Source organism: Bufo bufo, chromosome 4 (assembly GCF_905171765.1).
Source record: "Bufo bufo chromosome 4, aBufBuf1.1, whole genome shotgun sequence".
Lineage (NCBI taxonomy): Eukaryota > Metazoa > Chordata > Amphibia > Anura > Bufonidae > Bufo > Bufo bufo.
Genome location: NC_053392.1, coordinates 284771721 through 284787660, shown reverse-complemented (window position 1 = coordinate 284787660; position 15940 = coordinate 284771721). Strand labels below are relative to the sequence as shown.

At 41.5% G+C, this 15940-nt stretch overlaps 1 protein-coding gene across 2 annotated transcripts in view; it reads left to right on the top strand.

Moving 5' to 3' along the window:
* Positions 1 to 15940, top strand: part of SLC17A5 (solute carrier family 17 member 5) — a 54519-nt gene that overhangs the window by 10950 nt on the left and 27629 nt on the right. The window contains exons 1-3 of one of the 2 annotated variants that reach the window (XM_040428651.1): positions 4877 to 5007; positions 9063 to 9259; positions 13564 to 13797. In XM_040428651.1, coding sequence (XP_040284585.1) covers position 5007; positions 9063 to 9259; positions 13564 to 13797 — 432 coding nt within the window. In that variant the 5' untranslated portion in view covers positions 4877 to 5006. Of the gene's footprint in view, positions 1 to 4876; positions 5008 to 9062; positions 9260 to 13563; positions 13798 to 15940 lie in introns of those variants that run through there. The other variant, XM_040428649.1, reaches the window with a different exon arrangement.

Sequence of the window (15940 nt, the reverse complement as noted above, 5' to 3'; positions counted from 1 at the left end):
TAATCCATATGTAAATGAGCAGTTAAGAACATTGTGAGCCTGGCACAGGGCCAGGTTCCTGCAAAGTCATCTCAGATGAGCAAAGGTGCACAGGGTGGCTTGGTGCTGCTCATTTGTATATGGATTAAGGCTAGTTTCAAAGGGGCGAGTTGTTTGCGGGAAACACGCTTCCCATCCTGGACTCTGCTCTTGTAATGGGATCTCATGACATTATAATGATTGATAATGCTGCGTATCCCTGTCTGACATAATCAGTAATGTATTGTACTGCAATACATTAAAAAGTGATAGTAAAATCTACAGATCATCTCGGAAAAATAAGCCCTCACACAACTATGTAGACATAACTATAAAAAAAAAGTTATGGGCGCCTGAAAAGAAAATATAATATTTTTTTTTCAGTATTAAAAACACAAGAAAAACTATATAAACATAGTATCTTTGTAATTGTCCTGACCCAGAGAATAAAGGTAACAGGTCAGTTTTATCACATAGTGAACACCATAAAACAAAACCCATAAAAAAGTTTTTCTTTTCCAGTTCCACCTCATTTGGAACATTTTTCCAACTTCCCGGTACATTGTATGCAGTATTAAATAATGCCATTAGAAAGTGCAACTTGTCCCACAGAAAAGCCCTCATACGGCTCCCATGTGAGCAAAAAATAAATAAAAATAAGTTATGGCTTCAGGAAGGCAGGGAGTGAATCTGCAAAAATGGAATATCTCCCCATTTGGGAAAGGGTATATTCACACAGGGCAAATTTGTTGCAGAAATTTCTGCATCTGTCCTATTCATCTGAACGGGCTTACAGAAATCAATGTACTTGCTGGCAAAGCAACCCCATTCAGATCGGTGGAACTGATTTTCAGTTACAGAAATTTGAACATACCATACAGGGGCTTTATTTGGTTAGGAAGAAGGGAAACAGCACCACTTATGTCCATAGGCTGTGTCACCTGAATGAGGTTGAGCTGCAGTACCAAACACAGACTGTTGACAACAGGGGCGCTATTTCTGGAAGGAGCACACCTTTTTGTCATCTGATTCATGTAAACAAGAAAATGAGGTATATAGTTAAAAAGTATAGTATGCACTTATACTATATATTATGTAATATATGTGTCTGATTACACATGGGTTAAAGTGGTATTCCTATCTGAGACACCTCTGGGACCCGCATCTACATTGAGAATGGAGCAGGGAAGGTGGTGGCCAGAATACCTTGGGTTTCACCAGGTCCGGCCACCACCAAGCGCTGTCCCCATACTACCACGCTTGCTCGTCCACCGCTCGCATTCATTTCTATGGGGCCATAGAAATGAATGGAGGGCGGCTGCGCATGCGCAGTGTGCCCTCCACAACTTTCGGGCCTCCTGTCTTAGTATAGGTGCGGGTCCCAGTGGTGGGACCCTCACCTATCAGACTATGGGGGCATATCCTAGCCATATACCCCTTTAATGTACCCAATTCTGTAAATGATGAGAATAAAAGAATCTCCATGACCATACAGAGGCATACAGGTCCCAGATCTCTGCACCTCACAATTTCTAGTCGTGGATACATGGTCCTTCTGAGACATGCCTCAGCCACTGCAGAACCAGAAGAGAATCAAGAAGAGACAGAGGGGATATGATAGAAACTTTTAAATACATAAAGGGAATCAACTCGGTAAAGGAGGAGAGCATATTTAAAAGAAGAAAAACTACCACAAGAGGACACAGTTTTAAATTAGAGGGGCAAAGGTTTAAAAGTAATATAAGGAAGTATTACTTTACTGAGAGAGTAGTGGATACATGGAATAGCCTTCCTGCAGAAGTGGTAGCTGCAAATACAGTGAAGGAGTTTAAGCATGCATGGGATAGGCATAAGGCCATCCTTCATATAAGATAGGGCCAGGGGCTATCCATAGTATTCAGTATATTGGGCAGACTAGATGGGCCAAATGGTTCTTATCTGCCGACACATTCTATGTTTCTATCCCTCATTGGTGTATATGATGTCTCCTTTTCATAAAGAAGACTTTCAGCATCTGAGGTGTATTCAGCAGGGACAGAGAACATTACATACATATGTACATTATAATACTGCAGCTGCTTAAGAACCCCATTGTTAATAAAGGAGCACTGCATGACCGTGGTTGGTGCAGAAGAAGGAACCTCCTTCAGCAGTGATCTGCGACCGTGTAACTTCTTCAGGAAGAGAAGATCGGAGGCCATGGAGCACAATCTGGTCCTGACGTCATAATTTGACTTATACAGACATTATTACGGACATGTCAGTGGAACATTTTAATTGACGTGTATTATAACCATATGGCTTCCACATTTTCTGATGTCGTAGTATTATAGATGCACGATCACTTGTTGATAATTACATTTAGGCTTTTGAAGGCAATGACTGCCTGCAATGTCTCCAAGATGTCACTGGCTTCTTGCGTCATGAGCAAATACAATTAACTACAACTGTAATCCTAGCTTTTTTTGGTCTTATGAGGAAAAATAAATATGAATCCTGTGATTTTGTAGATCAGGTGATAATCAGACCACTCATACATAGCTATTCGGCCTGTGGCTCTTTACTATCTCTCTCAACTGCTCACTTGGCCAAGCATGCATGTGTTCTGAACAGAGAGAGGGGACAAAGCTGCTCTAGATACTTCTCCAGCAGACTTACCTGCCTGAGAAGAAAGAGATCGAGCAGAAATCCAATGACTGATGTTTATCTTCGCTTACATCTGCTATTGGGTATGTACATAATGGCTGCCATACACAATGGATGGTTGGCTGGTTCAGCTGACGTTTATCTAATGTGTATGACCAGCGTCACTTATCTAAATGTAGCTTACTGACACATGTGGAATAAGGCTGCACGTAGCACATGCTTTTTGGCCCCATGCAATGCTACGCTCTATGGGAGAACTTACCTTTACTTTTCAAAAGGAAATTCATCAGCAATTTGGACTTTTATTAAATTTACAGCTACACAGCAACCCCGATGATTGACTCTGCAGTACTTGTAATGCTGGTGTTAACGGGCATCCATGTGTAAGGCCTCTTGCACACGAACGCTGTGTGGCCGTATTACGGCGGGTCCGCAATACAGGGGCACTAACCCGTCTGCACTCCGCATCATTGAATGGGTCCGCAATTACAGAGATGTGGAACAGAAGCACGGATCTGAAGCACTACGGAGTACTTCCGCGGTCTTTCTGTCCGTGCCTCCGCACCGCTAAAAAAATAGAACTTGTTCTAATTTTTCGGTGCGGATGGATCACTGACCCATTCAAGTTGAATGGGTCTCGATCCGTCCCTGCCAATGCACGGAATGGATGCACAACGTTTGTGTGCAATAGGCCTCATCTTTGGTAACCCAGGAGCCAATTACAGTAGATTTTTTTCTGTAGTCAGATTGCTCTTAGAGCCTTGGTGATGTGTCCAGTATCACTCAATATGCAAGTAAAAGGTTGGTTTGACTACTGTAACTGTAAAGAACCTTTTCTAATACTGATGTCTGGCTCACCCTTCCTCCACAATTAATGGAGTCATGGAATGCCTCCTGGTCCTTTGTGAAGTCCTAGGAACAAATAGACCCTGAGCCAGTTTGTTGCATTGATCTCAAACACATATTTCGAAACAAGTAAATGGCATCGCCTGTAAGGCATCTTTTTTCAAAGAACAAGCCTGATTTTTCAGACCTCTTCCATAAAAATTAAATAATCTGATCATCCGCCTCTGAACCCTTTCCAAGGGCCCATGCACCGTTCCGTTTTTTTTGTTTTGTTTTTTGCGGCCCATATGCAGTTTTATCCCATATTCACTTCAGTGGGGCTGCAAAAATTGGAAATGACTATGTGCATTCCTTGCCGTTCCGCCAAACAAAATCGAACAACGTTATTGTCCACATTATGGACAAGGATAGGACTGTTGTATTAGGGGCCGGACGTTCCCATACGCAAAATGCGGAATATAGTTTTTTTTGGTTTGTTTTTTTTGGTGCAGTTTTGGCGTGGATTTTCATACCTGACCATTTTCAGTGGGAATTCTGGACACAGAATCCATGTCAAGAATGGACAGGACACTTCTTCTTTTTTCCATGGTGTGAAATCAGTGAGGAAGTTCTGCAAGTGGATTCTGTGCCAAACCTACCTGTGAATATACTCTTACAATGAGCATTTTACCTGTAGCTTGTTACCACGTCACTCATTTACCATATTTTTCACCCTATAAGACACACCCGCCCATAAGACGCACCTAGCTTTTAGAGGAGGACAATAAGAATTTTTTTTTTTCATTATATCTGAGATCAGGCCAGCAATCAGACCCCCAATGTTAATCAGACCTCATCTGACAGCCCCAATCAGACCCCCAATGTTAATAAGACCCAAGTAAGACCTCAGATCAGCCCCCATGCCATTTGAGCCCCAATTAGCCACCATGCCAGTAATGAGCCCCCATGCCATTTATTATGCCCCCAGCCACAGAGCAAATAAAATAAAAAACCCACTTACCTCTACGGCTCCTGGACGCCGCAGCTTCTCACCTCCAGCGCGCTCTGTCTTCTTCCTGCTGTGACCTGGTGCCCACAGCATCAGGTCACAGCGCGCCCTCACACTGTTCACAGCCGAGGACCAGGAAGCGGTGAGTACAGAGCCTTCACCGCTACCCGGTCCTCTGGTACTAATGGAAGCGCTTTTGGGGGAAAAAAATGCGTCTCATGGAGCTAAAGATACGGTACTTAAGGCCATTATAATGACTCTTCTTCATTCATATATGAAGAAACATTAAATGCAGGTCTTTCGTCTGTACCTCCCACACTTCAAAGTCCATAAACAAACACACTTTTATATTTAATTATGCTTCAAGAAAAACCAGATCTGCAGGCCTCCCACTTCAATTATCAGTCATTTCCAGCCCATTGCCAAGTATAAACTAGCAGAGTGAATCCGCTGAAGTATTCAAGAACCAGATGCTTTGTTGGATGCCCGTGTCTGCAAGAACTGAGAAAGTAAGAAAACATTTTATCTATTTTAATAATTTTTGCAGTTTTTTTTATTAGTTTTACTGCATTGTTTAGTGCAATGGTCTGCAACCTGTGACTCTCCAGTTCTTTTTGGAGCTGGAGAGCCACAGGTTTGAGACCACTAGTATAGGTATATAGGGGGTCGTTTATCAAACTGGTGTAAAGAAGAACTTTCTTAGTTGCCCATGGCAACCAATCAGATTCCACCTTTTCATTTTTCACAGCTCCTTTGGAAAATGAAAGGTGGAATCTGATTGGCTGCTATGGGCAATTAAGCTAGTTCTACTTTATACCAGTTTGGTAAATCTCCCCCATAGCATACAACTGCCCTGTAAATAAGGTTTGCACTATTAAAGGGGTTGTCCCATCTTGGACACTGGGGGCATATTTCTAGGATATGTCTGATAAAATGTAGTCCGCAAAGTAACGGAGGGCTTACCGCCTAGCCACCCTCTATATGCATTCCTATGGGAGTGCTGAAAATAGCCAAGCAGTGCACTTGGCTATTTTTCGGAAGTCCCATTGAAATGAATAGAAGGCGCACAAGCATGGCCACCTCCCGATCCACTTCTATGGGACTTGGGGAAATAGCCAAGCCAGTTCTCAGCTATTTTGGTAGTCCCATAAAAATGAATTGAGGGTGGCTGTGCCTGCACGATGCGCCCTCCGTCACTTTACAGGGTCCATTCTAAGGATAGGTGCAGGTCCCAGAGGTGGGATTCACACATATCAGACAATGGGGGCATATTGCCCAGTGTCCAAGATGAGAATGCTCGGGGATCCAGATTGGGACTATGTTTACCAATGCGACCAAAAATATTATTTTGCAGATTTTATTTTTTTAGAATGGGAGCCAAAGTTTTTTTTGTTTGTTTGTTTTTTTGTAGCCTGGAGCCCTTGTGCATAGACATCAATTTAAAAGGGATTTTGTCAGCAGTTTTGACCATTCTGGACTGTTGACGAGGTAACTAGGTAGAGGCTGGAGAGAGCAGTAAAAATATATCTGTGAGATGCTCTCTGCATTGAGCTACTTTACAGACCCCCTTCTGCTCTGAGGATATGCCCCCATTGCCTGGTAGGTGTGGTTCCCACCTCTGGGACCCGCACCTATACTGAGAATGAAGGTCCGAAAGTTGTGGAGTGCGCATGCACACTCAATTGATTTCTCCATCGATTACTGACCCCTGAAGATTGTGGAGGGCGCACTGCGCATGCGCAGCCACCCTCCGTTCATTTCTGTGGGGCTGGCAAAAATAGCCGAGCGCTGGTTTGGCTATTTCCGTCAGCCCCATAGAAATGAATGGGAGCGGTGGCTGTGCAAGCGTGGTGCGCTCCCGGTAAATCCTATAGGGAGAGCGCTTGGCTGTGGGTTTTCTGGGGTCCTCTGACCACCACCTTCCCCACTCCGTGCTCAGTGTAGGTGTGGGTCCCAGAGGTGGGACCCGCACACATCATATCCTAGCGATATGCCCCCATTGTCTGAGATGGGAAAACCCCTTTAAGACTGGCATAAGAAATGCCAGGTATAATATATTTCCCCTTTTTGTGTTTTTTGCTTTTAATTAAATCTATATAAATATATGCATATATAATGAGCATGTTTCCTAATATATAGTATTTACTTTATGTTCTAGTAATGATTTTATTCCTATAAATTACCTGAAATAATTGTAGTGTTTATAATGCCCCCTAGGCCGCAGCATAACTGATTCTACTGAAGCAAGCCCAGCTCATTTTCCAAATGTTCTCAGCCTTGTCAGCATCACCAGTATACACAGAATATGACTTGTTGGGCAACATTTATCTACAATGTCTGATTATCACCCATGTGGAACAATACAGACATTCATACTGCGTTCGCTAGGATCATACAAGAATCTTTTGATCACTTCAAAATGTATCATTTTAAGGACAAGATTTCAAAACCACAAATGCATAGTACTCGCCTAATCACAGCTAATACTTTGGAGGTCATTTACTATCGAGAAATACGCCTATATAAGGTTATTTGTGCAACTTTTCCCCCGCTCATGCCAGGTCTAAAAAAAAGAGCTGTGGAGGGGACGGGCCGGCAGATTCGTCTCATTCATAATTTTCTGTAGAAAATGGTCTGAATATAATATAGCTAGGAAGCAGTCTTACATTTAGACTGGTGCTGGATAACCTGAAGTTCTGTAGGGGCTGGCGCCTCTCTATAACTTCGGCGGATCCACCACCAGATATAAGGGCTATTAAGACCCCCGCTGTGGCTAGAGTAGAAGCAAATCCATACCTGAATAGTCGTATCAGTGATTGACAGCCTTCTCTGTATGACTGCTTATTCAGAGATAGCTGTCAATCACTGATAAGCCCGCCCACCGGACTCCTAAACCCTGAACGAGCAGAGATTTTAATAAATAAAATACAAGTTATATGGTGGTGTCGCACACAGCTTTTTGTGACAAGTTGGTTGAAAGGGAATGAGGAAATATAGAGGAGAAAAAAATGCATCAAAAACCTATCATTACTGAACCCAACAATACTGAATCTTTTACCATTAAACCATGTATCAGTCTGCTCAGCTCCTCCTCCTCCATACCATGAACAAGGCATTTCTTTCTTCTGTGTTACTTCTTGTCAACTGCCTGATGTTACCTGTTAATGAAAGGACATAGTTATATCCAAACCACAGGTGTCCTAAGAAACAACACAGAAGACGGTGCAACTATAGATGACAATAGCTTCAAGCTGTCTGAATATTGTTCTGTTTATGACTATTGTGAGGTTGTGTTGGGCAAAACCACTAGGATTTATATTGCGATGTACACTTTTTTTAAACGCCTCACTCTGGCTTTTCTTTCAAGTCCCCCAGATATTGTGGTCCAGATGGCAACTGTAGAACATTGCTGATGTAAAAGAGCTGGATCCCGTAATGACCAGACAGTTCAGTGATTTTTCAGCCTCTGCTGATAAATGGTTTTTATTTTTAAAGTGCCAAGTGCTATTATTTGTTTGTGTATTTAATTTTAAAATATAGATCTCAGAGGGACACAGTGTGGATACCAATCTTTACTGACGTTATGCCATTTCTTCTTACATACATGGCCGACTTTGGTGTCGCCCCAACCAATTCCACTTCTGTTTCTGTAAAATTCTAATCAATCTGATTTGGTTTAGTAATTTTGTGTTCCAAAAGACTTTTTTTTTTTTCTGCCAATGAAGCTAAAATAGGGGGAAAAAAAGGAAAATAATTATTTTTTTCATGATTTTTGATTGTTTCGGTCAGGGCTCATGCACACGACCGTATGTATTTTGCGATATGCAAAAAATACGGATGAAGTCTGTGCATTCCGTATTTTGCAAAATGGAACAGCTGGCCCCTAATAGAACAGTACTATCTTTGGCTGTAATACGGACAATAGGACATGTTCTATTTCTTTGCGGGACGGACATATGTAAATGGAATGCACACGGAGTAACTTCTTTTTTTTTTTTTTTTCCAAGATCCATTAAAATGAATGGTTCCTCATACGGTCTGCAAAAAAAAACAGAACAGACACGGAAAGAAAATCCGTTCATAAGCACTTAGTACCATAGCATTTCAACCGAACAGCATAAAGCATGCTCGACTGCTGCTCTATTCAAACTCCTATTATCTATGGTCTTGTAGCTGGGGGAAATGTGGTCCCCTGTTCTGACAATTGGTGGGGGTCCCAGCAGTCAGATCCCCTCCAATCTAGCATCCAGTGGATAGGTGATAAATGCGCCTGTCCGGAATCTAGTGTGTAGCATAGCTTCCACATATAGCATGTCCTCTATATGGGTAATCAATGTGTACGGAAATCCACTTCTTGCTTTCATGAATATTTTACTAATGCCTCTTGATGTCATAGACCGTCAGTTACATCCGTGTTTCCGGCTGCCTGGCGTGCACTATGTACACAGAAAGAACAATTAGCCTGCTAAGTAAACAAAGCAGTAAAGGTCTTGAGCTGGAAATTGTGCTCTTCTGCTGCCTACAGAATGACTGTCCACATGAAAGATGTCTCTCTGTGTTTCAGTGCCTGTGTGTTGCTCTGCTCGTTACAACCTGGCAGTGATGGCGTTGCTTGGCTTCTTCATGTTGTATGCACTACGGGTCAATTTAAGCGTCTCACTGGTGGATATGGTAAACTCAACATCTAGTGAACACGTAAACAGAAGTGCCAATGTGTGCCCCGACCATTCACTTCCACCCATCGTACCTCATAATTCCACGGTAAGGAAACTGCTACCATTTTTTAAAGTGTACAAAAAATGTTATATAAAATCAGGCAGTATATATCAGTTCTCTCATATACTTTACTGCTGCTAGGAATGGGATTTACTCTTAACCTTTACTACCCTGGAGGATTTTTCATTTTTGCGTTTGTTTTGCACTCCCTGCCTTCCCAGAGCCATAACTTTTTTTATTTTTCCGTTCACATAGCCATATTAGGTCTTGTTTTTTTGCGGGACAAGTTGTACTTTTTGTGTGTACGACTTTTTATTTAATTTTCTTGTGGGAAATGAAGCGTCCAAAATCGTTGAATCGGCCATTTTTTCATTTTTTATTTCAGTTTTGCCATATTTATAGTATGGACGTTTTCGCACGTGGTGATGCCCATGTATTTTTATTTACATGGGTATATGAATTTTTATATATATATTTTTTTAAATGTTTTGACTTTTAAAAACTTATATATATATATATATATATATATATATACATATACACACTGGAAGCGTGCACTTCCGATAATACAATCTGTCAGGTTTGACCACAGCATCTGAAGTGTTAAATTCCGCGATCAGCATTATCACCAGTCGCAGACATGAACAGCAGGCACCCCCGGGTATGGTGCCCACACCGCTCAGGCTCCATGCTAGTACAGTGCTGGTCGGGAAAGTGTTAATAACAGGTGTGCCTGTTGGCCTCCAAAAAACATTTTAACCTATCCACAAGATTAATGTATGATCTATGGGGTTCTAAATACTGGGACTGCCACTGCTGAAGGGGAAATAGATTTCCTTGTCCTCTTTTTGAATGGAGCAGTGGCTGAGTATGGATATCGCCCTCTATTCATTGTCCCTGGACTAATGGAGATGGCCAAATGCTGTATGTTATCAGTTTGACATAGAATGGATTGTTAGGGTGAATGCATGACCAACACTCTATTTAAATGGGACCCCTGTTCTCTTAATCGAAGGTGCTGCCATGAGTCAGACCCCCAGGGATCATAAATATCATCCATTCGGATAGGTGATAAATATTTTTTTTGGGCCAACTCTTGTAAGATTATTTCATTGTAAATGAATAACAAAGCAGCTATGCAAATCAATGTATTGTTACAATTAAAAAAAAATGGTTGCAAAGGTGGACATGGTTCACTGAGGGGGTTCTACAAATAGTTTTACCAACCCTTGTAAGATTATTTCATTGTAAATGAATAACGAAGCAGCTATGCAGATCAATGTATTGTTACAATAAAAAAAAATGGTTGCTAAGGTGGACATAGTTCACTGAGGGGGTTCTACAAATAGTTTTACAGTATTTACACAGAAAAAAAGCTAAAATCATAAAAAATATATAAGGTACTCCCTAACCATATACGTTCAGAAAGCAGACATCAGGCAAATTATGACAGTCTCACGCAGCACAGTGCTGTCATGCAATTTTGCAGAAAGGCGTAACAATCTAAAAAAAAAAAAAAAAAAAAGTATAAAAACAAGTTTTTGTGCCTAAAAGTCTGACTGAAGCAGAGCATTAGATACACAATGCACATATCTGCAAAAAAAAAGCACTGTAACTGAAAAAGAGACCAAAAATCTCTGATGTAGATGATGGAGAAATATGGTGTGACTAATACTTCAGATAATTAGATAAGTAGGACAAATACGCCCTAAAGGTGGCCATACACATTAGTCTGAGATCAAAACGATTGTTCATCGGGTGAAATTTAACAATGAATGATGATCTTAGCTGACTAATCACAGACCATCATTATCTGGAAGGAAGTCATCCACATGGTTAGAATTTTCACCTGATAATCTCTAGTCTTTATGTGAAAAACATTCCCAGAAAGATCTTCTTCCTTCACCTCATTGAACATGTATGGGCAGTATGGACTAAAATATGTTGTACTGCGTTTGTATAGGTTACTTTCCTGATGATTTGTTGGTTCAGTGATCAACCTGCTTCTATCTAATGTTTATGACCACCTTAATGTGACACTATGGTTCAGGGGGAAAAAAATAAAAATAATAAAAAAAAAATTAAAAAAAATCACATTAACATGGTAACAAAGAGAACACTAAAGAACTGCCGCAAAAAATGTATTCTCTGACCTGTTAGAAAGGTATATAATGTAATATGTAGGGAATGTAATCTTCTTACCAGTGTCTGTATTTAGGAGTTATTGAGTTATCCCCTCCCTTCTGATCCTCAGCCGTGTCATGTGGCCAGCAATCAGACTTTCCAAATAACACCGCATCTTATGTGTGGACAAGAAGTCACTTTCTCTATGTATTCCTATGGGAGCCTCAATGTTAGTCTCATAGGAATTAATAGAGAAGTAACTGACTTCTCCTGTCCTGTGTCAGTTGGAGATCAGAGAGTTGGTCAGATGACACAGCTGAGGATCAGAAGGGAGGTTATAACTCACAAATACAGTCACTTGAGAGAAGCTTACATTCGCTACAGATTACATCATGTACCTTTTTTGCAGGTCAGAGAATAAATATTTTTTGTAGGAGTGCTCCTTTAACTGGTGCCTTCCTTTTCATCTCCTTTTCATCCCTTCTGCCATCCAAGATGGCCACAATGCTTCTCAAACCTCCTGGTACACAGGAAGATTTGATAGCCCAAGATGCTTCCTGCTGCTCTTGGACTGGCCCACATGCTCACATGAACATTACTAGCCAATCCAAGAGCAGGGCTGGAGAAGTAGGAAGTGTCTCCTGATGCACAGTGCGAGTCTGAGAAGTGGTGCTTCCGTCTTGGATGGCAGAAGAGAAGCCTGGGAACTGACTGATCTGCAACTAAAAATATGAAAAAGGGGCACCATGTAAGTGTTCTGTTTGTAGCTCAGTTAATGTGAACTTTGTTGAACCAAAGGGTCTTTTCAAGGGCTACAACACAGCTAATTATGTCTGGTGTTTTTACCCTACTAAAAAACCATCTTAGGGTACTTTCACACTAACGTTTTTCTTTTCCGGCATTGAGTTCCGTCTTAGGGGCTCTATCCCGGAAAAGAACTGATTAGGTATATCCCCATGCATTCTGAATGGAGAGCAATCCGTTCAGGATGCATCATGGATGTCTTCAGTTCAGTCTTTTTGACTGTTCAGGACAGAGATAATACCGCAGCATGCTACGGTTTTATCTCCGGCAAAAAATCGGATCCGGCATTTTTTTCCATAGGAATGTATTAGTGCCGGATCCAGCATTTAAAATACCGCAATGCCGGATCCGTCCCATGCGCAGACCGAAAAAATTTGAAAAAAATAAATGCCGGATCCGTTTTTCCGGATGACACTGGAAAGACGGATCCGGCATTTCAATGCATTTGTAAGACGTATCAGGATCCTGATCAGTCTTACAAATGCCATCAGTTTGCATACGTTTTGAAGGATCCGGCAGGCAGTTCCGGCGACGGAACTGCCTGCCGGATTCCTCTGCCGCAAGAGTGAAAGTACCCTCAATAAAAACTCACTTTTTTAATTAAACATTTGACATGCTTTTTTCAGGTGTGTTTTTTTTTCCCTTTTTAAAGAAGGGTATGCAAAAATGCTTGAAAAAACGCCAAGTACACAAATGCACTGCAGACGCTGCTATTATAAAAAAAATAAACACACACACACATATATATACGTCATTGCATATTTCACGTAGACTTACAGCTAACATCTGGAGTAAAAAAAACAACAAAAAACAGCAAAAGTCTGAATGAAGTGACTGCTGACATGAAAAGATTTTTTTTGTCCTTTTCCTCCCTGGATGGTATACAGAGGTGAGTTGACATTGACAGGCTGTGATTGGTCTTCTTGAAGTCACCTGCAATTTTTTTTGTCTACCACCCTTACTCACCTAGAGAATCCGACAGGAATTATTTTTTGTGCTGCATCCTGAATATCACACCTAGTCATACTATATTACATACTCCCTTGTCAGGGTTAAGGGGTTTTTCATGCATCACCTAATAAGTCATACTTACCTGCTCCAAGTGATATGTCACAGCTGAAGACATTCAGCCATTGGCTGCAGGAGCACGTGGTCATGTCCATGCCTGGCCTAAAGAAAACAAGCCAGGGACCAGAGAGGCAGAAGCAGGTAAGTATCCTCTTTCCAAAGGCAAGGGGCCCTTCTCAACAGTTAATATTCCCAGAAAAACTCCTTCAGCAGAAAAGAGTTGGTGATTTATTTTTTTATTTTTTTTCCTTTTGTTATTTTTCCAGTATGATAATAGTGGTCTGTAAAAATTACAAGATGACTCTATTAACTATTATGTTTGCTTAATGTCTTTTATTTAATCTCTGAAAAAGGGCAAGAAGTATGAATGGGATGCAAATACCCAAGGCTGGATACTTGGGTCCTTTTTCTACGGATACATTCTCACTCAGATCCCTGGGGGATACATAGCTGGCAGAATTGGTGGCAAACTACTACTGGGATTCGGAATTCTGGGCACTGCAGTGTTCACTTTGTTAACACCATTAGCTGCAGATTTGGGTGCTGGCTACCTTATAGCTGTTCGAGCACTGGAAGGACTTGGAGAGGTAAGTGTACTTGTTCTGTCTTTATACACGTTCACACAGTGTGCAGTCTGACGTTCAGTATAAACCATTCCTGTCTTCCAAATAAGAGGACTGTTTTCTGTAGTCTAACTTGTTTATTGGCAAAATAGGAGTATTGATGTGTGCTACAACTATAAGAATACAAATAGATTGTAGAAGTATAAAGCATACAAGATAGCATGTACAGCAGGAAGCATAGAACAGCATGTACTACAACTTTACATTAAGGCCGAATCCAGGTCGTGTTACCACGGACCGCTCACGGCCGCGGAACACGGCCGTGTGCATTCGGCCTAACTCTGAGCATATGTCCCAAAATGGCTGTCTATACATAGGATTACATATCTAATAGCTACAACATGTTCCCTGAGTAACACTACAGCTAGCTAAACATCATTGCATAACATATGCCTGGACCCTGATACAAGGTAGATCTCACTCACCAGATATACTTGCACAAAGATGGTGGAGTTTAAGGAGAGCTGAATGGAACAGCTCTGCTGATGTTCTGTAAAATGGAGACTGGGATTTTTTTTCCCAGAATGCCTTGCACTACCCACAATGCTTAGCACCTCCCAACAATACAATAATCTTTATTAACAAGAAACACAAGTGTTGTTACCTAACTAATAACAGAAATAGCAAACTGAAAGCAGAATTGATCTGTAATGATACTGAAATGAATCTTCCAGTGCTGGGACAGAACAGTACTCCTTTATGAAGAATTTACGTTTTAAGCCGGACAGTGTGGAACAATGGACCTATTGTGTGCAGTGTGGAAACTTTTCCATGTGTGCATGACTGGGTGAATCTTTTCCTGGAGTTAAAGGATAACTGTCACACTTAGACCCTAATTTCAATTTTCATATATGTAGTTACTAATAACCTGATATTTCAGAGTCAGTTACTATTTGACTTACCCCATATTTAATAAGATTCAGCCCTTAGCAACCAGTCTGCATAAAACTGCAATTTTACTATTCAGTTAAGATGGCCGCCACTGCCCTCACCCTGAGGCTAATCCCACCTGCCCTCACTAGCTAGTAACAATAGCCCCCCAAAAGTGTCAGTAACCAGAGCCCTCCCCCCCCTAAAGGGTTAATCTCCTGCAGCACAAAGGGGTCCTCTTTCCACATGTTGCTTTCATTTATACACTGAGCAGATGGCAGATCTCCCTTCCCTGGTCTGCGCTGATTCAACTCTGCATCCTCCAGCTCTGCTGAGTGAGGGAGCGTCTGCCAAACGCAGGGACAGGGAGAAGCGCACACAGCCCAGGCACTGTTATCAGCTGCTGGGGAGGACCTGGCTTTAATCATTTACTTACAGTCCCTGGCTGTCAGTAATCTGACCCTGCACGCTGCGTCCTCCGTCCTTCAACAGATAGACGGACCATGCCTAGCAACCCTGTTTTAAGCACAGGTAAAAGTAGGCAGTACAGGGAACAAAAATGAAAAGTGAAAAGTTGAAATGGGGCCACCAAGGTGATATTAATCACCACATTCCAATACTCCAAAAAAAAAAAAAAATACGACAGTTATACTTTAAGTTACAGTATCAGTGTGAGAAAGCTCTTAGACTGGACCATTATCTCTATAGTCCTAAGACAGTGATAGTGTGAGCCGTTTACTTGTTTTGTTGCTGTTTCTTGTGTGTGTATATATATATAAGTATTAAAGGGAACCATCAGGCAGGTTCCCTTTTAAGGTTTCACATTGATAATACATACCCTCTGGATTTCTAAGTGATGACCTTTTAGGACATCGCTGAAATCTGAGATCCACATTGGTCTCAAGAACATGGTGACATCAGCTAATATTGTTCCTTCAAAACTCTGTGTTGGGAATGATGCTGCAGCTGCACTAGAAGGTTTTTCCAATTTAGGGATCATGGGGGTCCCACTGATCACATGGTAATGGCATGTCCTTGTTAGATATACTTTGAGGCTAAACAAAGGACAGCTAGACAGTCTGTGCAGTTTCACTAACCTCTGCTCTGGGGCAGAACGAGCACTGAACTCTTTTATTGGAAAGACATAGCAAAAACAGGAACTTACACAAATGTAACACTGCCACCTAGTGACCATACAATATACTAGGCATACAGCAATGACATGCAGTGGTCTTAT